At 41.9% G+C, this 26142-nt stretch overlaps 1 protein-coding gene across 3 annotated transcripts in view; it reads left to right on the top strand.

The window, feature by feature from the left end:
- The window catches only part of THAP12 (THAP domain containing 12), a 31543-nt gene extending 22114 nt beyond the window's left edge, over positions 1–9429 (top strand). For 2 of the 3 annotated variants that reach the window (XM_005579128.4, XM_074014829.1), the window contains exons 4-5: positions 3733–3769; positions 6589–9429. In XM_005579128.4, the coding sequence (XP_005579185.1) occupies positions 3733–3769; positions 6589–8519 (1968 nt within the window). In that variant the 3' untranslated portion in view covers positions 8520–9429. The remainder of the gene's footprint in view (positions 1–3732; positions 3770–6588) is intronic. The other variant, XM_074014830.1, reaches the window with a different exon arrangement.
- Positions 9430–26142: the final 16713 nt, after the last annotated feature.

Below are 26142 nucleotides of genomic sequence, written 5' to 3'. Positions count from 1 at the left end.
TCCCATAAAATACCTATCAAGTAACAGCAATCATTGACAAAACTAAATACTAGTTTTTTGAAAAGAATATTAGAATACTTTTAGGAGTACAGAAAATGAAAAATTTTGAGGGCTTTCGTTACAGTTCTTTAAATGACAATGTATACATGCTTCCTTAGATCACTTCTTAAATACATTACGGTTCTTACTGGTATAGGTGATATATTCTGGTTGAAATTGTTTCCAGCACTTTTGAAGAACTTCTTTTTAAATTAATCCTAATAAGTCTTCTGAGTTTTTCCTCTGTTACTGATTGTATCATCTGTAAATAAGGAGAAATTTGTCACTTTCAGTTCTTACTATTTTAATTTTTTCTGTTGCCTGCCTTGTTTAGTCAAGATCCCTGGTACTATGTTGAACAATTCTAGTAATGTCATACTTGCCTTGCCCCATTAAGTATAATGTTTGCTCTTGGTATTGTTAGATAGTTTTTATCAAGTTAAGAAAATTCCCTTCTACTCCCATATTCAGAGTTTTCTTGTTTGTTTTTTGTTTGTTTTCTTAAGACAGGGTCTCACTCTGTCACCCAGGCCAGAGTGCAGTGGGGCAGACACTGTTCATTGCAGCCTCTGCCTTCTGGGCTGAAGCAGTCCTCTTACCTCAGCCTCCCAAATAGCTGGGACCATAGGTGTGTGCCATCATGCCTGGCTTATTTTTTTGTATTTTTTATTTTTTATAGATGCGATCATGCCATGTTGCCCACTTTGGTCTCAAACTCCTGGGCTCAAGCAGTCCTCCTACCGCAGCCTCCCAAAATGCTGCCATTACGGTAGTGAGCCACCACACCTGACCTATATTCCGTTTTTGTATTTGACTTGTCACATGCTTTCATTGCATGTATTTAATAGAAAAGTTCATTTTTTTCATTCTTTAATGCAGTGAGTACTAATGGATTTTCTGTGAACCATCTGCATTTCTGTAATGAATTCTAGTTGATTGCAATATGTCTGTTTACTTTTATATACCATTGGATTCAATTGGTCAGTATTTTATTTAGGATTTTACATTTGTGAATCTTGGCCTGTAACTTTCTTTTCATGTACTGTCATTATCCAATTACAATATCAAGGTTCTATTAGCATCATAAAATAAGTTGGATATCTTTTTTTTTTTCTCCTAGAAAAATTTGTATAGGTAGATGTTAACTGCTCTTGAAAGTAAGGTAGAATTTGGTAAAACCATTAGAGGGCTTGGGGTGGGTGAGGGAAAGTTTTGATTGCCATTCTGATATCTTTATTGGTTTTCTCTTTCTTCTTGTGTTTTGTTAATGTTTGTAATGTTGTAAGTTTATGAAACTTTAATAATCTTTTCAAAGAACCAGTAGTTTTGTCAGTGATTGTTGTACTTGTGAACTCTTATTGGTTTTCCTTGATTAGGTTGATTTACTTTTTGACTCTTTTTCTAGCTTCTTGAATGTTTAGCTCATATTTATGTGTATTCAAAGCTGTAAATGTGTCTCTTAGGTCCATTTTAGCTATACCCCACAACTTTAGACAGATAGTGCTGTCATATCTGGCTGTAGGTATTTTGTAATTTCTCTATTTTGTTAACACAGGATTGTTTTTCTTAGTTTCCAGATGTGGAATTATTTTAAAAAATGATTTGATATTTTAAATTTTAAATGTTATTAAGAGATACATAGAGGATACATATAGTCTATGTGATGTTGATTCTTTCTGATTTTTTTGCATCCATTATTGCTATTGAAGTCTGTGCCAGCCTGATTCTTGTTCCTTTTTAGGTAATCTTTTTCTCCCTCAAAGCTTTTTAAAAGTTTTCTTTATATTTGACATTTTAAATTTTGCTAACCTATATCTAGATGTGAGTTTTTTTCTTATGTACCTTAATTTGTCATCTTACAGCTGAGGACTTACATCTTAAATTCTGAGAAATCCTTAGTTTTTATTTTTCGTTATGCATTTTCCCCTCTATTTGTTTATTTCTATTTTCCTGGGACTTCTCTTAGATGAATACTGACACCTACATTACAGTCCTCCATATCAGCTTTCTTCTTGGTGTCCATGGAGGACTGATTCCAGGACCTTCCGTCAGAGAGCAAAATCCACAGATGTTTGATTCCCTTATATAAAGTGGTGTCGTATTTGCATATAACTTAAACACATCCTCCTGTGTACTTTAAATCATTTATAATACCTAATACAATGTAGTGCTATCTAAATAGTTGTTATATTACATTGTTTAGGGAATAATGAGAAGAACAAAAGTCTGTGTGTTCAGTATAGACACAACCAAACTTTTTTTTTTTTTTTTTTTTGAGACAAGAGTTTTGCTCTTGTTGCCCAGGCTGGAGTGCAAGGGTGCAATCTCAGCTCCTCACAACCTCCGCCTCGCGGGTTCAAGCAATTCTCCTGCCTCAGCTTCTCGAGTAGCTGGGATTACAGGCATGAGCCACCATGCCCGGCTCATTTTGTATTTTTAGTAGAGACGAGGTTTCTCCATGTTGGTCAGGCTGGTCTCGAACTCCTGACCTCAGGTGATCCTCCTGCCTCAGCCTCCCAAAATGCTGGGATTACAGGTGTGAGCCACTGTGCCCGGCAGAACCATCCATTTTTAAGTAATATTTAGATTATTTATGATGCTTAATACATTTGTTTGTAACACCTAGTACAATGTAAATGCTATGTAAATAGTCATGCTGCGTTATATAGGGGAATAATGAGAAAAAAGTCTGCACATTTTCATGATAGATACAACCATCCATGTTTTCCCCAGCATTTTCAGTGCATGGTTGGTTGAATCTATAGATATGAAGTATAATATGTATCAGGATGAGGAGCTCAATCACTTGCTGTCCTGTAGCTATCATTTCCCTGTAGTCTGTCCCTCAGAGAGCCTCACATAATCTCACAGCGCTTCACATAATCTCACAGCAGGCATACTCTTCCTGACCCGCCATCCTTACAAACGTGCAGTCCATAGGATAAGGAGGGGATGTCCAGGTTGACCAGCCTGCTGATGTTTCTTGTTATCAGCACCATGTCCATTGCTGCCCAACAGGCATCCTGCTGTCTGTCACTGGCATTGCTGCTTTTCTGCCACGGAAAACAACAAAGTGGCCTATGATTTAAGCATTGTAGAGGGTTGGAAGGAAAGTAAAGGATGCAGCTAGAAAGTTCTTCCTTTGTCTAACCCTATTGGTGCCACTTGGCCTACTATGCTCTGTGTATGCTCTGTGTATCTCTTCCATGCTGGTACTCTTTCACCTTCTCCTTCACAGGGATTTCTCATCACTTTTGTGTTGAGTCCAGAGGTTCAGCAACCTCCTTCTTATGGGACATCTCCAGGGTTAAATTGGGAAGCAAGATGATTTGCGTCCTCTTGAATTTAACTCCAAGTGCCATGGTGTATTTTTGTGACTTTCATTAGCCAGGAAACACTTATAACCCAAAGTTACGGTGATTTAGGTAGAAAATAAGTAAAATGATGTATTCTTTTTTCCCTAGGACTTTGTTATAACCTTGGAGTCATTAACAGCTTATTCTGATTTTCTCATTGTCGGTCTGTTTGAAGAATGTATACTCTCTATATAAAGAATTTATGCTCTTGAAAGAATTAAATTGTCTCAGACTAGGCATTTGTATTTGTGAGTCTAAGATGATAGACTAGAGGTCAGTTTTTTAAAGATGATTTGTGTTTTTTGTTTTTTTTTTCTTTTTTTTTCTTGACATTTAGAGTGAAGACGAAATAAGGACACTGAAACAGAAAAAAAGTAAGTGATAGTGTTAATGACTCAACTTCTGAATGCCTTTTAAAAAGGCCTTGACCTGGTAAGGACAAATAAATATGTTCTGTGTCAAAAACCTACCTTGAGAATGGATGTAAGAGTGTGCTCAACTTTGTCCTGTGTTTTGAAATTATGAGAATAAAGTCTAATTTTAGTTTGTCTTTATTGAGTGGTGCTATGCCACACACTATGCTATATGCAGGCCTCACAGAGGTGACGCCTTCTCTCTCAGTGTGGTAGAGGGGTGGCAGGCACACAGTGCTCCATTGTAGGGAAGGAAGGGCAACAGTAGAGGCATGCACTGAATCTCTTTTCTGTCCACCCAGTTGTGGTGCGTAATGAATTCTTGGTAAATGTTTAAGGACTAAATGCTGTGGGGACACATAGTGCCACTGGCAGTAGTGGTCACAACAGCCTTTCTGTAGGTGCTGATGCCCGAATTATGTCACCAAAGGACGAGGGCTAGAAGCTGTTTTTCTTCTTGTCAGTTATTAGTTACTCCTCCTCCTCTATTTCTTCCTCCTATTGCTGTTGTTATTAACATAGCATTTTATTGAGTGCTTACTGATGCCAAGTCATTATTCTAAGTGCTTTACTTGTATTAATTCATTTTATTCTCACAATAGCCTTGAGATAAGTACTGTTATTTCCCTCTTCATAGATGAGGAGATATGGACTTAGGCAAAGAGAGGGAAAGGTGTTCTGTGCATGAAACAGGGTGGTAGATTTGGGGAACTACACTCATTTTAGTGTTGTTAAAGTTTGTGGTAACCCATTATGGTAGAAAATGAGCCTGGAGAGGACCCCAAAGGCCAGAACTTGCAGACTTGTGGGCTGTTAGCAATAGGAAACCACTTAGGGGTTTGTAAGTAGGTGATAAGAGGGACCTGATTTCCATGGTACATAGAGTACTCTGTTGGATTACAAAAGGTAACACTGGAGGCAGGGAGGCCAGTTGGGCTGTCAGCTGACCAAATAAAAGTTGAAAGGCCTTGAATTAAGGCAATGGTAGAGAGAGTAAAGAGAATAGATTCAGGGAACTTAAGAAATTTGTATACCTATGACACCTAGGAAAGATGCCCAAAAGAAGAGGGACTTGACTTTTCACTTTGTACTCTTTGCTCTTTAATGAACTTCTTTTTGAAAAAAAATAAAAGCAAGGGAATTAGTACTAGTTAATTGGAAGTAGAGAAACAATGGAGGAGAGAGGGAGAGAGCCAGACAGGCAGGCGTCCAGGAAAACCTCTTGCTTTCTGGCTTGGGAAGCTTCCCTAGAATAGAACCACTGCTGTGTCACGTATGATGAATAGCAGTGTCATCTGATTTGAGGAGGGGTGAGGGAAGGATGCTCCCTGCATTTTGCTGAACCCTTATTAAGCTCTGAAGTATGGCTCACACAGGCTCCAGTCAGACTAGATTTCCCTTTGTACTTGGACAGCCTGCTTCCCTCTTCTACCTTAGTGCTTTTGCTGGAATAATTCTCACCAACTGAAATGCCCTCCTTGTTCATGTCCCTCTTATTTATCCTTGTCATCAAATGCAACTTCTGAATTTTTGTTTCTCCCTGCCGCCCTCCACAGTCTTTTTTCTTTTTGAGATGGAGCCTCACTCTGTTGCCCAGGCTGAAGTGCAGTGGCACGATCTCGGCTCACTACAACCTCTGCCTCCCGGGTTCAGACGATTCTCCTGCCTTAGCCTCCCGAGTAGTGGGAACTACAGGCACATGCCACCACGCCCAGCTAATTTTTGTATTTTTAGTAGAGACAGGGTTTCACCATCTTGGCCAGGCTGGTCTCAAACTCCTGACCTCATGATCCACCCACCTCAACCTCCCAAAGTGCTGGGATTACAGGCGTGAGCCACCGCACCTGGCCATAGTCTTATGTTCTAAGAACTAGGTTTTAACTGTGACTCCTCAGATTTGGATTATTTTCCTGCAGACACCAGTGACCTGTATAACTATGGACAGGGCATTTAGCCTGTAGGGCCTCAGTTTTCCTATCCCCTATGAAGAGATTAGGCTGTGTGATATTCTAATACTAGCCCTAAGAATTACATTAATCTCCTTTATATTATACTGGTTTGTACAGTTGTCCCATATCTCCCATATAAATGTGTGGCATCATGGTTTGATAAAAACAGCATCAGCATGGACCTTGGAGCAAGACACACTTGGATTTCAACTTTACTTCCATTCTTCTAACTGTATTTGTGATCTTGGGGAAGTTTACTTAGTGTCCTCATTTGTCAAGTGGGGTTGATACCACCTGCCTGAAGAGAGGGTAATGTGATGCATATAAAATACTAAGCACAGTAGTTTAGTAATTAGTTCTGTCCCACTTTGTTTTTCTGAGGGCATGGACTGTCATTCATTACATATGTGGAATGTCTTGTTAAGTGTGTTTTAAAAATTAGGCTGGATGTGGTATCTCACACCTTTAATCCTTGTACTTTGGAGCTGAAGTGGGAGGATCACTTGAAGCCAGGAGTTCAAGACCAGCCTGGGCAACATATTGAGACCCGCTTCTTCTTCTTAAAAAAAAAAAAAAAAAATTATTCCTATCTTATAACAGCGTTTACATCTAGGATTAAAATATATCTGTTTATACTGTCTCTCCCACTAGATTGTGTCTTATCTTAGTGTCTTATTTTAATCTCTATCTTAGTCTGTAGTCTAGTAAATGCCCTATGAATATTGAATGAATGAGTTTGTGGATTTTAAATATTTAACCAAAGGTGTAATATTTTTTGTTTTGTATGGTTTTTCTTGAGCCTGTTTGTAACATTAATTCTTTGTTTTCCAGTTGATGAAACTTCTGAGCAGGAACAAAAACATAAAGAAACCAACAATAGCAATGCTCAGAACCCCAGTGAAGAAGAGGGTGAAGGGCAAGATGAGGACATTTTACCTCTAACCCTTGAAGAGAAGGAAAACAAAGAATACCTAAAATCTCTATTTGAAATATTGATTCTGATGGGAAAGCAAAACATACCTCTGGATGGACATGAGGCTGATGAAATCCCAGAAGGTCTCTTTACTCCAGATAACTTTCAGGCACTGCTAGAGTGTAGGATAAATTCTGGTGAAGAGGTTCTGAGAAAGCGGTTTGAGACAACAGCAGTTAACACGTTGTTTTGTTCGAAAACACAGCAGAGGCAGATGCTAGAGATCTGTGAGAGCTGTATTCGAGAAGAAACTCTCAGGGAAGTGAGAGACTCACACTTCTTTTCCATTATCACTGATGATGTAGTGGACATAGCAGGGGAAGAGCACCTACCTGTGTTGGTTAGGTTTGTTGATGAATCTCATAACCTAAGAGAGGAATTTATAGGCTTCCTGCCTTATGAAGCTGATGCAGAAATTTTGGCTGTGAAATTTCACACTATGATAACTGAGAAGTGGGGATTAAATATGGAGTATTGTCGTGGCCAGGCTTACATTGTATCTAGTGGATTTTCTTCCAAAATGAAAGTTGTTGCTTCTAGACTTTTAGAGAAATATCCCCAGGCTATCTACACACTCTGCTCTTCCTGTGCCTTAAATACGTGGTTGGCAAAATCAGTACCTGTTATGGGAGTATCTGTTGCGTTAGGAACAATTGAGGAAGTTTGTTCTTTTTTCCATCGATCACCACAGCTGCTTTTAGAACTTGACAATGTAATTTCTGTTCTTTTTCAGAACAGTAAAGAAAGGGGTAAAGAACTGAAGGAAATCTGCCATTCCCACTGGACAGGCAGGCATGATGCTTTTGAAATTTTAGTGGAACTCCTGCAAGCACTTGTTTTATGTTTAGATGGTATAAATAGTGACACAAATGTTAGATGGAATAACTGTATAGCTGGCCGAGCATTTGTACTCTGCAGTGCAGTAACAGATTTTGATTTCATTGTTACTATTGTTGTTCTTAAAAATGTCCTATCTTTTACAAGAGCCTTTGGGAAAAATCTCCAGGGGCAAACTTCTGATGTCTTCTTTGCAGCTGGTAGCTTGACTGCAGTACTGCATTCACTCAATGAAGTGATGGAAAATATTGAAGTTTATCATGAATTTTGGTTTGAGGAAGCCACAAATTTGGCAACCAAACTTGATATTCAAATGAAACTCCCTGGGAAATTCCGCAGAGCTCACCAGGGTAACTTGGAATCTCAGCTAACCTCTGAGAGTTACTATAAAGAAACCCTAAGTGTCCCAACAGTGGAGCACATTATTCAGGAACTTAAAGATATATTCTCAGAACAGCACCTCAAAGCTCTTAAATGCTTGTCTCTGGTACCCTCAGTCATGGGACAACTCAAATTCAATACGTCGGAGGAACACCATGCTGACATGTATAGAAGTGACTTACCCAATCCTGACACGCTGTCAGCCGAGCTTCATTGTTGGAGAATCAAATGGAAACACAGGGGGAAAGATATAGAGCTTCCATCCACCATCTATGAAGCCCTCCACCTGCCTGACATCAAGTTTTTTCCTAATGTGTATGCATTGCTGAAGGTCCTGTGTATTCTTCCTGTGATGAAGGTTGAGAATGAGCGATATGAAAATGGACGAAAGCGTCTTAAAGCATATTTGAGGAACACTTTGACAGACCAAAGGTCGAGTAACTTGGCTTTGCTTAACATAAATTTTGATATAAAACACGACCTGGATTTAATGGTGGACACATATATTAAACTCTATACAAGTAAGTCAGAGCTTCCCACAGATAATTCTGAAACTGTGGAAAATACCTAAGGGACTTTTAAAAACAGGCTTTCTTATATTTGATACTTGGAAGAAAAGCCGTAAGGTGTATGTAGGCCACTTAATCACTAAATATCTTTGCCTATAGGACTCCATTGAATACATTAGCCATTGGTAATCTACCTGTTTAAATGGCCCCTGTTTTTGAACTCTCATGCTTTGAAGACCTACCTGTCCTTCCAGAAGAGAACATTGAAAGTGCCATGTTTCCTTCTGTGTGATCTCTGTTGACGGCACTCTGGAATTGTTTTAGTTAAGTCATTTTAGACATAGCATTTATTATCACTGTGGCTCTCTACTTGTTGGGTGTTATGAATTCTTTGAAGAAATACATTTTGAAGAGGTGTGGGAGGAAGGAATACATTTTATAAAATGGTATAGTGAAGCCCACAATTGATCTTTGACTAATAGGAGTTTTAAATGTGCTAAAAATCTATACTGGACAGTTACAAGAAATTACTGGAGAAAAGCTTGCGAGCTCGCCAAACAAGGATTTCAGTGTAGATTTTGTCTTTCTCGAACTTAAAGGAACAAATGACAAAGTTTGAATGGAAAGGCCTGCTGTTGTTCCACATCTCATTGTTGCTGTTTACATTCCTTTCTGGAGCCTACATCTTCCTAAGCTTTTTAGCAGGTATATGTTGAACACTTCTGTTTCATGGTTGAGACAGAATCAGAGGCCATGGATACTGACAACTGATTTGTCTGTTTTTTTCTGTCTTTTTCCATGACTCTTATCTACTGCCTCATCTTGATTTATAAGCAAAACCTGGAAAACCTACAAAAATAAGTGTTGTGGTTTATCTAGAAAAATATGGAAAATATTGCTGTTATTTTTGGTGAAGAAAATCAATTTTGTATAGTTTATTTCAATCTAAATAAAATGTGAATTTTGTTTAAAGCTTAGGCATATTATTTTTGGTGGGGTCAAAACATTCTTGTGTAAATTCTCTTAAAAAACTTTTGATAAACTGCTTCACAATTCAAGATGAGTCTTTTGTATGTGGTTTACTAATTGGGTTATAGAAAAAAACAATTAAGAAAGTATTAAATGTAAGGTTCACCCAACTAGGTGTTTTTTTTTTTTTTTGATGTACTGTGTGGGCCCTGATATAAATTGTCAGTTTGTCTTATTATTGCTGGCTAAAATGAATGCAGAGGTGTTAATGAATTATTTTATGTTGGGAGTAAGTGTTCCTTGAGCTTCAGAAACCAGAGTGGTGTGTATTTGCTGGACTGCTGAGAATGATAGCTCACAGTCCATTTCTCTGTCCTAGGAAAGCCCACAGACGTGTCAAATCAAGACACATTATGCATGCAGCTTATCAAAAAGGTAAGAGTTTATCTTGTAGCCAGGGCTCTAAGAGATGCCTCTGTCCTTGTCAGAAAGAACTGATCAAGTTCATGATGGCAGGATGACAATGAAGGAGACACAAAGCTGGTGTTTCAATATATTCATCCTGTTCTTAGGGCACTTAAGAGTGGTGTGACCTTGGCAGGTTATTTAACCTGCGTCAGTTTCCTCAACTATAAAATCTACCTTAAGGTTGTGCTATGAGGGTTAATTTATCATCAGTGACCTATTGCTGCTTAACATTACCCCCAAATTTAGTGGCTTAAACATTTAACCATTTCTCACAGTTCTGTGGGTTGCTTGAGTGGTTCTTCTGCTAGTCTCATCTGGGCTCTGCATTCAGCTGGGAGGGTGGCTGGGGACTGAATATGATGACTGGGCCTCTCCATGTGGTCTTTTATCTTGCGCTATGTAATGGTGGTCTCAAGAGTACCAGGAAAGCAAAGGCAGTGGTTTCAAAACCTGGACTCAGTAATTCAGAGCATCACTTTCACCACATTCTTTTGGTCCAAGCAAGTCACTCGGCCGGTCTGGATTCGAAGGATGAGGAAATAGACTGCTTTTGTTGGGAGGAGCTACAAAATAATGGCCCCCTTTTCAGTCTGCCAAATAATGTATTCAAAAATATTCATTCAATAAGCATTAGTTAAGCTTTTGAGATGCCCATCATTTGTTTTTATAATGTAAGTATGTTCTCTAATTTGGGAGTCTATTGGAAGCTTAAAAGCCTAATTTATTAAAAGATGTTTTCAACAAACTGATCTTTGATGGTAGATTGAATCAGTGGTAATCTCACTGATGAAACAGGTTGTCTTTTGCAAGATTAGATAATTTAGAAAGTGGTAGGGTCATGACCATTTATTCCACAAATATAAGTTGAATGCTTACTGTGTGCCAGGCTTCTTGGCTAAGTGCTGGCAATACCCAGTACATTTTCTGACTCACCAAGCTTACAGCCTAGAGTTGGCCCGTAAGTACATCAAATTGTACATACTTACAACTACACACACACAAACTTCATAGACTTCAGTAAATCAGATTTATTGAAATTAAAGGAAAGGAAAATAACATACAGAGTATCCACAAAAGCCTTGTACAGTTTTTTTTAAAATAAGGTCTGTATCATATCTAAATAGTTTGCAAATGTACTAGGAAAGACATTCAAGATTTGGCATATCAGAGGAATTTTTGCTTTTGACATATCTCATTTTTTTTTGGAAAAAAAGTTACACAGTTGAAGCCTGATCTAGGATGTGTGACCTGTGAAATAAGTGGGAACAAATGCTTTATTAATAATTCGATGTAATTTTCAGTTAATTCTTAGAATAATTCCTGCGAGGTAAGTAGTAGTTGGTTGGGTTGAAAGAGCCTTCCTTCTGAGACAAGTTCCTCTGCAGTAACTTAGTTGGATCAGGTTTATTTCTGTTTGATATTAGGGGCAGCCACTTTTTAAGTGCTATTTTAAGTAAGTCATAAAACAGGAAAATTGTACTTGCAGTGTTTATTAATACTTATATGTTACTTTAGAGCTTACAAGGCACTTTGAATGATCTCATTCAAGTTCTCAGAGAAACTCAGATATTAGCCCACTTTTTTCAGTTGAGAAATCATGCTCACAGAGATGAATTAATTGCCTCAAATTATATGGCAAGTAAGTGTCAGAGGCAGGTACTTCAGTCCAGTACTTCAATATTGAAATTGATTGTGAAAGCCATTTCATTCTTAAGGTTTGTAAAAGGAATATTTGCTTTAGGAATAGATTCCTTTTATGTTCTTGCTTTATCCATTGCCAGCTTTCAGCACAGCATCTCTAAAGTGCACTCATTATAGTCGACATGGGTTTCTTGCAAAGAAAAAAAAATGGAGCTTGAAACTTCTGAGACTTTACAAACTGGGTGTAGAAGTGCTGCCACCTTTGTTTGGCTGCCAAGACACTACCACAAAGGACTAGATCCAGGTCCATTTATTTCATGCGAGTGGATGCAGCTGTCTTGCCATGATCAAATGCTGCTCTGTAGCCAGCTTTTTGTGGCCAGAAAAAGTAAAGTAATTTTTAGTACAGAGTAGCATAAAAATATCCACAAGATCAGTTTCAGGAAACAATTACTAGCTTAGAAGTAACAATAAGTGTGATCTATAGGTTGACTAAATGGCAGTTAATTTCCAGACCTTTTTTAAATGCCCCTTATTTCTCACCATGAATACTATATAAATAGAATACACTACCTGCCACTGTATTTAGTTTCATAAATTATTTGGACAGGGTGAACAACAGACTTCAAAACTATGTAGAGGTAGTAAATCTCCTTTTTAATGAGTTTGAATTTACAGTAGTAGTTTAAACATCTGGAAGTTTAAAGTCTTAATTCATTCCAAATGTTCAACAAGGATGTACTTTAAAGAGGATATTGTAATTGAGGGATCAAGAAAACTGTTGACTCAATCTGAGGCCTTTCTACTTTCGTCTGTATACATTAATCACATACAGCTTGAGAGGTTGACAGTTCAAAAAGAGAAGAGATGGACCCAAATATCCAAGTTGGCATGCTTATATGAGTAAATTTTAAGAGTATAGTTACAACAAGGGTGAAGTTTAAATGTTGGTAATTAGCAATCTAAGGATGCAGTCAGATAGTGCTGCTGTGTTCTATGCTTCTTATGGAAATGAGGGTTTTTTGAATTGTTACTAAAGCTGGGCTTAGAGGAGTCAAAACTTTTGACTTCTAAATTGTAATTTTGATTAATGCATCTCGTAACCCAAGATTCTGGTGTGAAGCCAGCACCTAGCACGAGACCAAGCATTCCTTTAGTGCACACTTACTGAGTTTCTACTGGATGCTTGTTAGGTGTCAGTTTTCTCACACCAAAACAGGGTTGTAGCAGCAGCAGTCATCATCGTCCACAGCGGCAGCTGCTGCTAACAGTGCTCAGCATATGCCAGCTATGTGCAAAAACACTTTTTTATAGTTTCTCATTTAAACTTCTCTACTTTATGCTCTACTTTATGAAGAAGGTACTGTTATCCCCATTTTACAGGTGAAAACCTAAGAATCAGAAGGTCACACAGCTAGTGAAAGGTAAATCCAGAATCCCAACATGATATAATGATTTGCAAATCTAGTTTGTTGTTAATTGTATTTGCTTCTCATTCTAATTTTGAATATCATATTGAACACCTATGTTGCTCAGTCTGTTTGGCATCAGGCACAAGGCTGTCATGGATACAAATGTGAATGACATAGAGCCCATGCCATGGATACACAGGAGAATAAGATTGACCCCAGGCCCCCAGTGAGCTGAGTCACGTGGGAGAGCCAAACAAGCAAGCTGGAGTCTGCCAGGATCAGGGCTAACGGTGGGGTAACCCTATAATTGATGGTCCTAACCAAAGTACTTTCGAGCATGTAAGGGGGCACTATTAATAGTTGTGCCAGACAACAGATAAAACAGACTGTCTAGAGCACACCACAACTTTTGTTCACCATAGCTAGAGGTAAACTCGGTGTGAGGGGAGCACAGAGGAGAGTGCCCTGACTGACTAGAGGCAGTGCCCTGGATCAACAGAGTGCAGCATGTGTGGTGTGTTGTCACCCTCGCAGGCCTTAGTCTAGATGCCAGTTCCTCTGGGGGCTTCCTCATCCCTGAAATGTGGGTCAGGGGATCCTTATCTGTGACTCTGAGGTGTCTCCCAGTTTGCAGCTCAGAGTAGTAGACAGCATTGAATATAGGAGGTCCAAGAGGTAGGCAACAGCCTTTGCAGAAACCTATAAAAACAGCAATATTTGTTTCCCCATATATTACCTCATTAAGTTAATGAGTGATGGTGGTGTGTAAAACTAAGCCAAATTCACCACCATCATTGCCAATATAGGTCCAGTTGAAACATGTTTGAAGCCACTGAGAAATTGGCATTTGCTAACAGTAGTTGGACCTTTGAAAGTGGTGTGTACTGTGCAACTTCATGACCCCAAATATTAGGTTAGTCTCTCACTTCCTTCTCAGTGAAAATGTAGCTTTTATATTAGTATTAGAAGTATACCCATATAATGTGTGATTCATCCTCCACTCCCCACCTACCCCCAACAACAACAACAACAAAAAACTCTGATATTCAGCATGCTATTTCAGGTTAAGGTACCTGATACATAAGTAATAATGTCTTCCTCACACCAGTATTACACACGTTGAACTAAATTCTTCATGGTGGTGAGTTTTAGAGCTGGAAGGAGTTGTGGAAACTTTGTAGACAACTCATTTGACAGAGGACTGGAGAGGACGGCTTGCTCAGGATCGCACTGCTTGGTGATGGCAGAGGCTGGGGGTGAGCAGAAGTGTCCTCACTCAGTCCTGTGCTCTGTCACAGCACACAGACGTAACTCAAGATGGAAAACCTGAAAGAATTATTTCTTGGCAGGTGAGCAGTGTCTGCCCTTTAAACTTAGTGTAAATGCTAATCCCGTAAGTACGTCAGCTTTATAGGAGAGAGATTTATTAAACAGGCCAGGGTCTAGGGTTCTTGGCACCATTTCTGTTTTGTGTTACCATAAAATTTGGTTTTAAAAATATTTGGTATTGCTTACATCTTTTTTGGCAAATTCCTATTGTTGGTATGATTATTTTTCTTTAGAAGAATCCATGTGATTAGACTGTAGATTTGCAAAGCCTTTTTTTTCCTAAAAGACATGTTGAAAGCTTTTTTTATAATTGGTTTGTGGAATTTGGACATCCTTTTATTAATAGCAGCTGCTATATATTGAGCACTTACTATGTACCAAACATCGTTTTAGGTACTTTGTAACAGTCATTTAGGTTCACAATAATCAGATGTTACTATCTCCATTTTGGGGATGGGCCAGAGAGTAAATGGCTTGTCCAAACCACTCAGTGGTGGAGTGGGATTCAGACCCTAACCAGCTGATTCTGGTAGACTAGGCTGCTCCTCAAAGAGGAAATACCCACCTTTTTACAAATGAGTATGGAAAGACTAGGGGGAAAGTACACCAAAATACCAGTTTGTCTCCAGGTGGTGGGACTATGAGGAATAACAACTTCCTTTCTTTGACATTTCAATTTTTCAAATTTTATATATATATATAGCCACCTTGAAAAAGATTAAATAGCATTCTGAAACAGAAAATTCAAGATTACTTCATGAAAACATTTTTCTTCTAGTATATTTGTTACTACTTTTCCAGTTCCATTTAACACACATCATGCCAGGTATCACGCTAGGTGTTTTGGCTGCAAAGATGAGACATTGACCCTGTTGGCAAACTTAGGCTGCTAATTCGTCAGGGCCCAGCTCAAGTGTCCTATAACCAGTGCACCCCTATGTCTGGCCCCCAGTTAGTTCTCACCCCCTCTCCTGTTACCTGCCTAGTGTAAACCATCATCATCTCTCACTTTATCATTCCCTACAAGGTTATTTTCCACCCAACAGGCAGAGTGATTGCATGGACCTCCTTTTCTCCGACCCCCACACTTAGACCAGAATCCAAGCTCCTGACCATGACTCTTAAGGCCCTATGTGAGCTGGGCTATGCCAACTTATAGACCTTCTTCATTCTGCCCAGCTATTAATGGTGGTCTTTTTGTTTCATCTACTCACTAAGCTCATTGAGAGAAGCTTGTTCAAGGCCTTTACACTTGATGTGCCTTGAAAGCTGTTGACCCAGTTAGCTCCTAGCTCATTTTTTGTACCATTCAGGTCTTTGCTTAAATGTTATCTCCATGGAGAAGCTTTCTCAGACTACCCTTTGTAAAGTAGCCTACCTTTCCTGGAAATGATTGGTCTTCTCACACTAGTATGTAAGTTCTACAAGGGCTGGGACTTTGTCCTGTTTACTGGTTGTATTCCCAATTGGTAAAACAGGACCTGGCATGTAATAGTTGCTCCGTACTTGTTGAACAAATGGTGGGTTCTAGAGCCAATGGGAAATTCACAGTGGCTAGAGGATTGGAGGCGAGGAAAGCAACCAAAGTGAGGATGGAAAGGGATTTAGGGGCCAATCCATGAAAACCTAGAAAGCCCTGCTCAGGAGTTGGCCTGGTCATAGAAACAGTGCCCTTCGCAGGTGAGATGCATATGGCAGAGTACAGCCTACAGTTTCTGGGCATGTTTAGAAAGTGAGAGAAGAGACCGGGCGCAGTGGCTCACGCCTGTAATCCCAGCACTTTGGGAGGCTGAGGCAGACAGATCACCTCAGGTCAGGAGTTTGAGACCAGCCTGGCCAACATAGTGAAAACTCGTCTCTACTAAAAGTACAAAAATTAGCCAGGCATGGTGGCAGGCGCCTGTAATCCCAGCTACTCAGGAGGCTGAGGCAGGAGAATCGCTTGAACCCGAGAGGCGGAGGTTGCAATGAGCCGAGATCGTGCCACTGCACTCCAGTCTGTGCAACAAGAGCGAAACTGACCAAAAAAAAAAAAAAAAAACCAAAACAAAAAACACAAAAAGCAAACCCCACATTGGCCACTGTTAATCATAATTAATAACATCTGTGATTTGTATAGTCTTTCTTCCAATGCGTTCCAAGTCTTGAGACATGATCCCTTTGGTCCCCCAGGCCCCTGCCACAATAACAACCTTGGCATGCGACTCACCACCCTTTGCTGCCATATAATACCCTCCTATTTATCACCCGTCTTACCCCTTCCTTTCCAAGTGAAATAATTTCTGCCTTATTTTTTCTTCTCTTCCTTCCCTTCTCAAACCACAACCCATATAATTTTCATTGCCCTCTTTAGAACCTGCTTGTGTCTCGGCTCCCGCCTTTTTAATACAGAAGGGGAGCCAACCTGAAACAGTATGGATGAACAGATGTGCATTTTTAAATCACCCTCCATACATAGTGGCATCTTCTTCTGGACTGCAATTCCTTTTCCAGCATACAGTCTCCTTGAAAGATAGATGACTAAATGCAAAAGTAGCTGCTTGTGCCTTAAAATCATTAGCAATCTTAGTGCTCATTTGAGGTTAAATTCCCTACCCATAGCATGAGATTTATCCATGTGCTTAAATAATAGAATTAAAGGATTGATATAATGCTTCATATAATGACGCTTACACTTAGGAAGGAATATATTTATTGTGTGCCTCCTGTATGCCAGGCACTATAGATCCACAATTTGATGAGGCTGATGTATTATTCCCATGAGAGAACTGAATTTAAGGATCATTTGCCTGAGGTCCGTGTCTGCCTAAAGCCAGAGGCAGTGCTCTTTGCCCTGCACCACACAGCCAGCCTCAATCCCACAGCACTCGAAGGTACACCAAGAGTTTGCACAGACATCTTGTCATTTCAGTCCTCGTAACAGCCTGTAAGATGGCAGTGTCATCCCCAAGTGGCTTGCCAGAATGCGGCACTGCTGGGATGGACTTTATGTCTCTTTTCCTCCAGCTCTGTGGCTTTCTTTCTTGTTTGTTTGTTTTTTGTTTTTGAGACAGGGTCTCAGTCTGTCACCCAGACTGGACTGCAGTGATGTGATCATGGCTCACTGCAGCTTCCACCTCCTGGGCTCAAACGATCCTCCCACCCAGCCTCTGTAGTTGCTAGGACAAACTATGCACGCCATCACTCCCTGCTAATTTTTGTATTTTTTGTAGAGATAAGGTTATGCCATGTTGCCCAGGCTGGTCTTGAACTCCTGAGCTCAAGGGATCCACCCACCTCAGCCTCCCTAAGTGCTGGGATTGCAGGCATGAGACACCGCGGCTGGCCAGCTCTGTGGCTTTTTGATTTGGAGTCTGGTGCATAGGGTCCTGTGCATGTCACTGTGGTGGGTGGAGGGATTTGAATCTGGCTCTTGAAGAGTTAGAGCATTGGTGGGAGATGCTGGAGGAGCCTCAGCCCCGTGACATCGATAAGAACAGAGACATGGGTCTAGAAGAGGCTGTTGTCCCTTTCCTGCTAGAGGAAGTAGAGACAAGTGTGACTGGGACCTGGAAGCATCAGAGTGAGAAAAGGGTCAGGGTTAGACAAAATAGCAGCAAGCAACCAGAGAAAGCAACAAGGAGGGTGTCGGGAGACCCCATCTAAATGCTGTCACTTTGAAGTGGTGAGGCCTTGGGTAAACCACTTTACCTCTCTGAGCTCATATATTATAGTTTTTATTGTGGACTCTATGGGTAAACCTCTTCACATCCTGGAATGCCACTTTCTCCAAGGAAAGGTCTGGCTAACCAGACTGCTCACCAGCTGATTGTGGTTAACTATCCCACAACAAGCATGAAATATTGGTGTGAAGAACCCAGAGACTACTTATCTTCCCCACCCTTCCATTGACCTTGAGACAAATGGGCAAATTGCCAACCCTCTTTGGGCCTGTCTCCTCATCTGTAAAGCAAGGATGCTAAAATATCTCATGATGAGGGAGAAAGCATTTAATCAGCTTTATGCAATATTGTTACTAAAATGCTCTGACAGAAAAAAGGCTTCTAGATGAAATTAGAACAGGGTGAGATATGCGCCAAGGGTCCTGGAAAGGCTTCTTGGAGGAGTGTGGTGTGAACTAGGTCACAAAGACTAGATAGGTCAGCAGGTAAGGACGCAGAACTGGTGTGGACAGCTAGGGCAGAGGCCAGGTGTCCTATCAGAACAGGAGGGCTGCTGCTCTGTCTCTTCCCTTCCATCTGACCCCATCAGCATCCTCCACTCTCACAGCTCAAGCCCGTGAGTCTCAATTCTAAGAGGCTATTGGTGGAGACAAACTTTTGATTACATGATAACTTTTAAGGAAATGAAAAAATATTTCAACTATAAACATACACTAGTTTTATGTTGCATCTCAATTTCAAAACCATTAAACTGTGGGGATAAAATGTGTCTTAGAATTGAAAAATACAGTTATCTCACTTCAGAATGAATACTACCAAAAAAAGTCATGTGGACTTTGGAACCAATGTTCAAGTTTCTGTTCTGTCACATACTAGTTTTATTATTCTGTGCAAGTCACTGGATTTCTCTAGGCATCAATGCATTTTTAAAATGGTCTATAAATTGACTGGGCATAGGAGGTGAGCAGTTAAGGTTGTTTGAGTCTGAATGTTGATTCATTTTGGGAAGAGGTCTCCAGGAACATATTTTGTCAAATTATGGGTTGCCATTGAATAACTATATGTTGTTATTTTTAGAATAGCATAACACAGACCAACGGTTCTCAACTGGGGGCGATTTTGCCTCACCCCCACCCCCCAGTGACATTCGGCAATATCTGGAGGCATTTTTGATTGTCACAACCATGGTGCAAGGAAGGGGTACTGGCTTCTAGTGAGTAGAGGCCAGGGATGCTGCCGAACATCCCACAGACAGCCCCACAACAAAGACACCCCCAAACAAAATCTGGCCCAAAATTCCCACTAAGGTTAGGAAACCCTGACATCAAGGTGAAGAACATAGATTGTGGAGCCTAACTGCCTTGATTTGAACCCCAGCTCTGCCATCTCTAGCTGTGTATCCTTGGGTCAGTTGCTTCACTTTTGTCCTTCAGCATCTTCATCTGGGAAAGGAATAATAACTGTCTTCCACATACAGTGGCTGTGTGGATTACTAGGACCTACTGCAGGTGGAGCATTTCAAGCAGAGTCTGGCATCCAGGAGGCACTCAGTGCCAGCTCTTATTTCAAGTACTCAGTGAGCACTAGACTTGGTGAAACTACCTGGTGATCAGTACCAAGACTTCAGATAAGATACTTAGTTTCTTCAGCTGTAAAAAAAAAAGCAAAAACAAAAAACAATGAAAAATCACATTTCGGGAATCAAATGAAATCAAGAATATGATAGCACTAGGGAAACAGTGGAAAATCTTACAGATACACTTGTATCATTATTATTGCCTCAAAGTCTTTCCAGTAAGAGAATGTTCTGGGGTGAAGCAATAAACTCTCCCGGGCCAGGCTGTAACTCAGCAGAAGGGACAGCCAGAGAGAGGAGGTGCTCAGAGCAGCACGTTGCAGGCCCAGTCCTTAAGTGCATCCTCAGCTGTGAGTCCAGGAAATCGCCTTTATTGCTCTGTTATGTGCAAACTGCGCCCCAGCTTCACATACCACTTTCCCCAAAGGAGTGCTTGGCAAACCAGCATACACACCCTCTCTGCAGACTAAACTCTGGGAAAAACAACAGCATAGATGGAAAAAGAGTGCCCTATAAGTCTTTGGCCAGGGATCTCTTCCTGCTCCACCTCTGTCTTCTCTGGCCCCAGTTTTCTGAGCTCTTGGATGAAGGAACTAGATTGCTGGCCTGAACTCCAAGGCCTGCTGGAGCCCTTGTTCTAGCCACACAGAACTGAGTGAGGATTTTTATTATTTTTAGTAGGGAACAATTATCTAGCAGGAACAGTGTCTATCAGTTTACATAAAGTTGTGTTGGTGGGGTGTGGTGGCTCATGCCTGTAATCCCAGCACTTTGGGAGGCTGAGGTGGGAGGATTGTTTGGGGCCAGGAGATTGAGACCAGCCTGGCCAACAAAGCAAGACTTTGTCTCTAAAAAAAAAGTCTTTTTAAAGTTGTGTCTCAGAAGCACCTCATGAAACATTGGGTATTATGGCCATATTGTTGATGATGATATGGCCATAATATCATCATCACTGAGGCCCAGAGATCCTGAGCAACTTGCCCGGAATGCATAGAGTCAGATCCATATCGCTCTTAACCAACACACTGCAGTACCCCAAGCCAGAACAAGTAAAGATTTTGGCAAACACTAGGCACTTAATACTTGTTAATTTAGTTTAATGAATGAATACAAGGGGAAATGACAAAGTAGTTTGTTCCTTATTGAGCTCTGTCTACCCCGTCTCTCACCACGTCATCTCCTCTCCTTGTCTCAGCTCCCAGTGCCCACTCACTCTTGCCAAGAGCTCTGCACCCTCTCAGCAACAAGTCAAACTATTCTTTTTTGTTTTGTTTTTTGAGCTGGAGTCTTGCTTTGTCGCCAGGCTGGAGTGCAGTGGCGCAATCTCGGCTCACTGCAACCTCCGCCTCCTGGGTTCAAGCGATTCTCCTGCCTCAGCCTCCTTAGTAACTGGGATTACAGACACCCACCACCATGCTCAGCTGATTTTTGTACTTTTAGTAGAGACGGGGTTTTGCCATGTTGGCCAGGCTGGTTTCAAACTCCTGACCCCAGGTGATCTGCCCACCTCGGCCTCCCAAAGTGCTGGGATTACAGGCATGAGCCACTGTGCCCAGCCAGTAAAACTGTTCTTTAAGGGACCTTCAGTGACAAGTGCAGAGAACCGTCCTTCTCACTATTCTATTTGGTGAGCCTGCTCTGTGCCAAGCCCTGAGTGGGCTTGAGGACACAGACCTGAGTCATCCCTGACACTTGCTCTGAGGGAAGTTCACATCTGTGGGAGGTGAGTGGGAGTGAGGGGGAGACTGATGAGAAAACCGGCTTGTTACAAGATAGCACGATAAAAGCAATCCTGAAGGGGAAAGGCTGGGGAAAGGCTTGGGAAAGCCTTCCCTGGAGCGGGCGGAGGTGGGGTGGGGGTGCAGTGAGACTTCTTTTAAAATTTGCACACCTGTATCTGACATGTACTGGGCCACAGCTGCCCCCTGTCATCATCACAACTTATCCTACATTCAGTGTCCTGACACCACATGATGGAAAAGTAAAAAACAGTCTCTGTCTAGCAACTCAGAATCAGAACTGGGAAAAGGAGGAAAGTAACAGCTGCTAGGGACCTCCTATAGGCCAGGCACTTTAATCTACTTTAACTTATGACTAGCCTGTGAGATAGATAGACCCATTGTAGAGTTAGGAGGAAATGAGGTTCAAAGAGGTTAGACAATTTGCTGATGGTTCCAGAGGAAATTGCTTATAAGGGTAAGTAGGTCAGGCCAGGTGCTGTGTCTCATACCTGTAATCCCAGTACTTTGGGAGGTTGAGGCAGGCTGATTGCTTGAGGCCAGCAGTTTGAAACCAGCCTGGGCAACATGGTGAGACCTTGTCTCCATTAAATTTTTTTTTTTAATTCCCTGGACATGGTGGTGCACTCGTGTGGTCCCAGCTACTAGGGAGCCTGAGGTAGGAGGATCACCTGAGCCCAGGAGGTTCAGGTTGTGGTGAGCCATGATTGTGCCACTGCTCTCCAGCCTGGGTGACACTGAGACCCTGTCTCAAAAGATAAAAATAAATAAAAAACAATAAGGCCTCTCCATTTTGGGTCCTTTTGGAGGTCCACTCTCTTATGGTCCTTGAGAGGGGCAGTGTTGGGGTGTCCAGTGAGCTGCAGAATCTGGGTGGGAAGTGAGTACAGCCCAGTTTCCAAACAGCCCTACCAGATTCTCTGATCAAACTAACTCAGGTGCCCTCTCCTCTGGAGTGCCCGTGGGGATGGTCTAAAGGACAAGAACAGGCAATGCAGAAAGGCACTCCTAGATCATTGTCCAGTGGTTGGCAGTGTTCTTGGTGGGGCTCAGACAAGAATGAGAGACCAAGGGGAAGGTGGAGGAGAGGGACCTTTCAGCTGTTTCTGGGGGCTGCCCAAGAGCCACCAACAGGCTACTGTGGGAACCTCAGTCCAACCTGTAGAGCTCAAGCTCCTGCCTAAACCACCCACAATGAGTAGAATTGTGGACACAGGAATAACAAACTACCGCATGCCCTACTCATTAACCCAGTCACAATCACTCCCAATGATCTAATTCTCCACTCACCCATCCACCTATCACTTCCTCCTCCCTCCTTTCAGTCATTCCCCTATTGCACTCAGTTATTTATTTCTTTCAATGAGTGTCTAGGGACACCTGTCAGGCACCTCAAGCACTTTGCTAGGATCCAAGAAGCCTTCATCATGGTGCAAAAAGCATGAGATTCAACCCTTGACAGATGACACAGAACTTTGGCAGAGAGAAATGAGTTAAAACAAAAGCAGTCCTGATGGAAAGAATGGTGGGAGCTAAAGCAGAGAAGTATTAAAGTCTAGGAGAAATGTTGGTGATCATTTGTCATTTACTTTGACAGAGCAGTGTTTCCCAAGAATGTTTGACCATGGAGAATCTCAGATCAGTGGCCTGAGGAATGCACTTCAGGAAAAGCTGGGAGGGGTGTGTGTGTTTGTGTGTGTATGTGTGTGTGTGTTGGAGAACAGGAAGGTGAGGGCATTTGTACTTGCTCCTGGAGGTGGTGATCCCCAACATCTAATCCACAGAATACTAGTCCTCAGGGATGCTGTATTAGTCTGTTCTTGCATTGCTATAAAGAACTACCTGAGACTGGGTAATTTATAAAGAAAAGCGGTTTAATCAGCTCATGGTTCCACATGCTGTACAGGAAGCATGGCTCGGGAGGCCTTAGGAAACTTACAATCATGGTGGAAGTTAAAGAGGAAGTAGGCACATCTTACATGGCTGGAGCAGAAGGAAGAGAGAGAAGAAATGGGGAGGTGCTATGCACTTTCAAACAGCCAGATCTCATGAGAACTCTGTCACAAGACAGCACTGGGGGATGTGCCTAAGTCATTAGAAACCACCCCCATGATTCAGTCGCCTCCCACAAGGCTTCCTCTTCAACACTGTGGATTACAATTCAACATGAGATCTGGGTGGAGACACAGAGCCAAACTGTATCATTCCACCCCTGGCCCCTCCTAAATCTCATGTCCTCACACTTCAAAACACAATCATTCCTTCTTAACAGTTCACTAAGTTTTAACTCAAAAGTCCACAATCCAAATTCTCATCTGAGACAAAGCAAATCCTTTTCACCTATGAGCCTATAAAATCAGAAGCAAGTTAGTTACTTCTAAGATACAGTGTGGGCATAGGCATTGGGTAAATGGCATTTCTCCCATTCCAAGAGGGAGAAATTGGCCAAAATAAAGGCCCATGCAAGTCTGAAACCCAGCAGGGCAGTCATTAAATCTCAAAGTTCCAAAATAATCTCTTATGACTCCATGTCTCACATTCAGACCACATTGATGCAAGGGGTGGGCTCCCAAAGCCTTGGGCAGCTCCGCCCCTGTAGCTCTGCAGGATATAGACCCCTTGGCTGCTTTCGTGGTCTGGTGTTGAGTGCCTGTGGCTTTTCCAGGTACAGGGTGCAAGCTGTTGATGGATCTACCATTCTGCTGTCTGGAGGATAGTGGCCCTCTTCTCACAGCTCCACTAGGCAGTGCCCCAGTGGGGACTCTGTGTGGGGGCTCCAACCCCACATTTCCCCTCCACAATGCCCTAGTAGAGGTTCTCCACGAGGGCTCCACCCCTGCAGCAGACTTCTGCCTGGACATTCAGGTGTTTTCATACATCCTCTGAAATCTAGGTGGAGGCTCCCAAGCCTCAACTCTTGCCCTCTGTGCACCGATAGGAAGCTGCCAAGACTTGCTTGCACCTTTTTGAACATTAACCTGAGATATAGCTTGGCCCCTGTTAGCCATGGCTGGGATGCAGGGAGCAGTGTCCCAAGGTTGCGCAGGACAGCAGGGCCCTGGGCCCAGTCAGCAAAACCATTCTTCCCTCCTAGGCCTCCAGGCCTGTGACGGGATGGGGTGCTGCAAAGATATCTGCAATGTCTTGGAGGCATTTTCCCCATTGTCTTGGCTATTAACATACTTTAATGTAATTAATAAGTAAAGCTCCTCTTATGCAAATTTCTGCGGCCAGCTTGAATTCCTTCCCCGAAAATGTATTAAAATGTGTTTTCCTTTTCTACCACATGGCCAGGCTGCAAATTGTCCACATCTTTGTGCTTTGCTTCCCTTTTGAATATAAGTTCCAATTTCAAGTCATTTCTTTGTTTATGCAGGTGAGTGTAGGCTTTTAGAAGTAGCAAGGCCACATCATGAAAGCTTTGCTGCTTAGAAGTTTCTTCCACCAGATACCCTAATTCATCTCTCTCAAATTCAAAGTTCAAGTGATCCCTAGAGCACAGGGGCACAATGCTGTCAGTCTCTTTGCTAAAGCATAGCAAAAGTAACCTTTACACCAGTTCCCAAAAAGTTTCTCATCTCCATCTGAGACCTCTTTAGCCTGGACTTCATTGTCCATATCACTATCAGCATTTTGTTCACAACCACCACCCCCATGATTCAATCACCTCCCACTAGGCCCCTCCTCCAATGCTGGGGATTACAATTCAGCATGAGATTTGGGTGGGGACACAGAGCCTCCAATGCTGGGGATTACAATTCAGCATGAGATTTGGGTGGGGACACATCAGATGGTCTGGAAAAATGGTCCTAGCAGCAAGTGTAGAGAGCACCAGGCCTCAGATGGGTTCATCAGACACAGCAGCATGTTAAAGGCCACCCCACCCCAAGCCTATGCAGCAAAGACACTTGAACATCACTTAACCCTGCATGTACCAAACTTATTTCACCAAAAATCCCTTTGTGTCAGGGAACATCTTTATTTGGGGGAGTGGGGAGTTGACTGTTTTGTGTTTGTTTGTTTGTTTTTGAGACAGAGCCTTACTCTGTTGCCTAGGCTGGAGTACAGTAGCGTGATCTCGGCTCACTGCAACGTTTACCTCCCAGGTTCAAGCAATTTCCCTGCCTCAGCCTCCCGAGTAGCTGGAACTACAGGTGCGTGCTGCCACACCTGGCTAATTTCTGTATTTTCAGTAGAGATGGGATTTGGCCATGTTGGCCAGGCTAGTCTCTAACTCCTGACCTCAGGTGATCTGCCCGCCTTGGCCTCCCAAAGTGCTGGGATTACAGGTGTGAGCCACTGTGCCCAGGTGATTGACTGTTTCTTGAAAAAGCTATGTGCTTATAGTATTAATATATTCCAAACAGTGCACTAGGGTACACTTCGAAGCATTTTCCTCCCACCCTTGACTCCCTCAGTCTCCAGTTTCCTTCTCCAAAGGTGGTCATTTGTCTCTCTTCTGTATCCTCCCAAGTTCCAGGCCAAACAAGGATGCATGGGCATGTTTTCTTTTCAAAATGCAGGTGGAGGCAGCTCATAAACACATCTCTACTGCAGGTATTTTAAGGGCTTCCGGTGCAAGGCAGTGTTCAGCAATGTTTTCATGGGGACATCTCCTTTGGCTGGACCTGAGGAATGAGGAGGAACTATCCAGGGGTCCTAAGGATGTATCATAGTGCATTTAGCCATTCTTCCAGTGAGGGGTATTGAGATAGTTTCTAGCCTTCTGTTAATCTAAACCAGGTTTGGCAATCTATGGATTCCTGACCAAATCCAGCTCAGCTCTTGTTTTTTATGTACCTTAAGCTATGAATTTTTTTTATGTTTATAAATGGGTTTGTTTTGTTTGTTTGTTTGTTTGTTTTGAGACAGTTTGGTTCTGTTACCCA

Source organism: Macaca fascicularis, chromosome 14 (assembly GCF_037993035.2).
Source record: "Macaca fascicularis isolate 582-1 chromosome 14, T2T-MFA8v1.1".
Taxonomy (NCBI): Eukaryota; Metazoa; Chordata; class Mammalia; order Primates; family Cercopithecidae; genus Macaca; species Macaca fascicularis.
The sequence above is the reverse complement of the archived record's forward strand: the minus strand, read 5'-3'. Positions and strand labels throughout refer to the sequence as shown.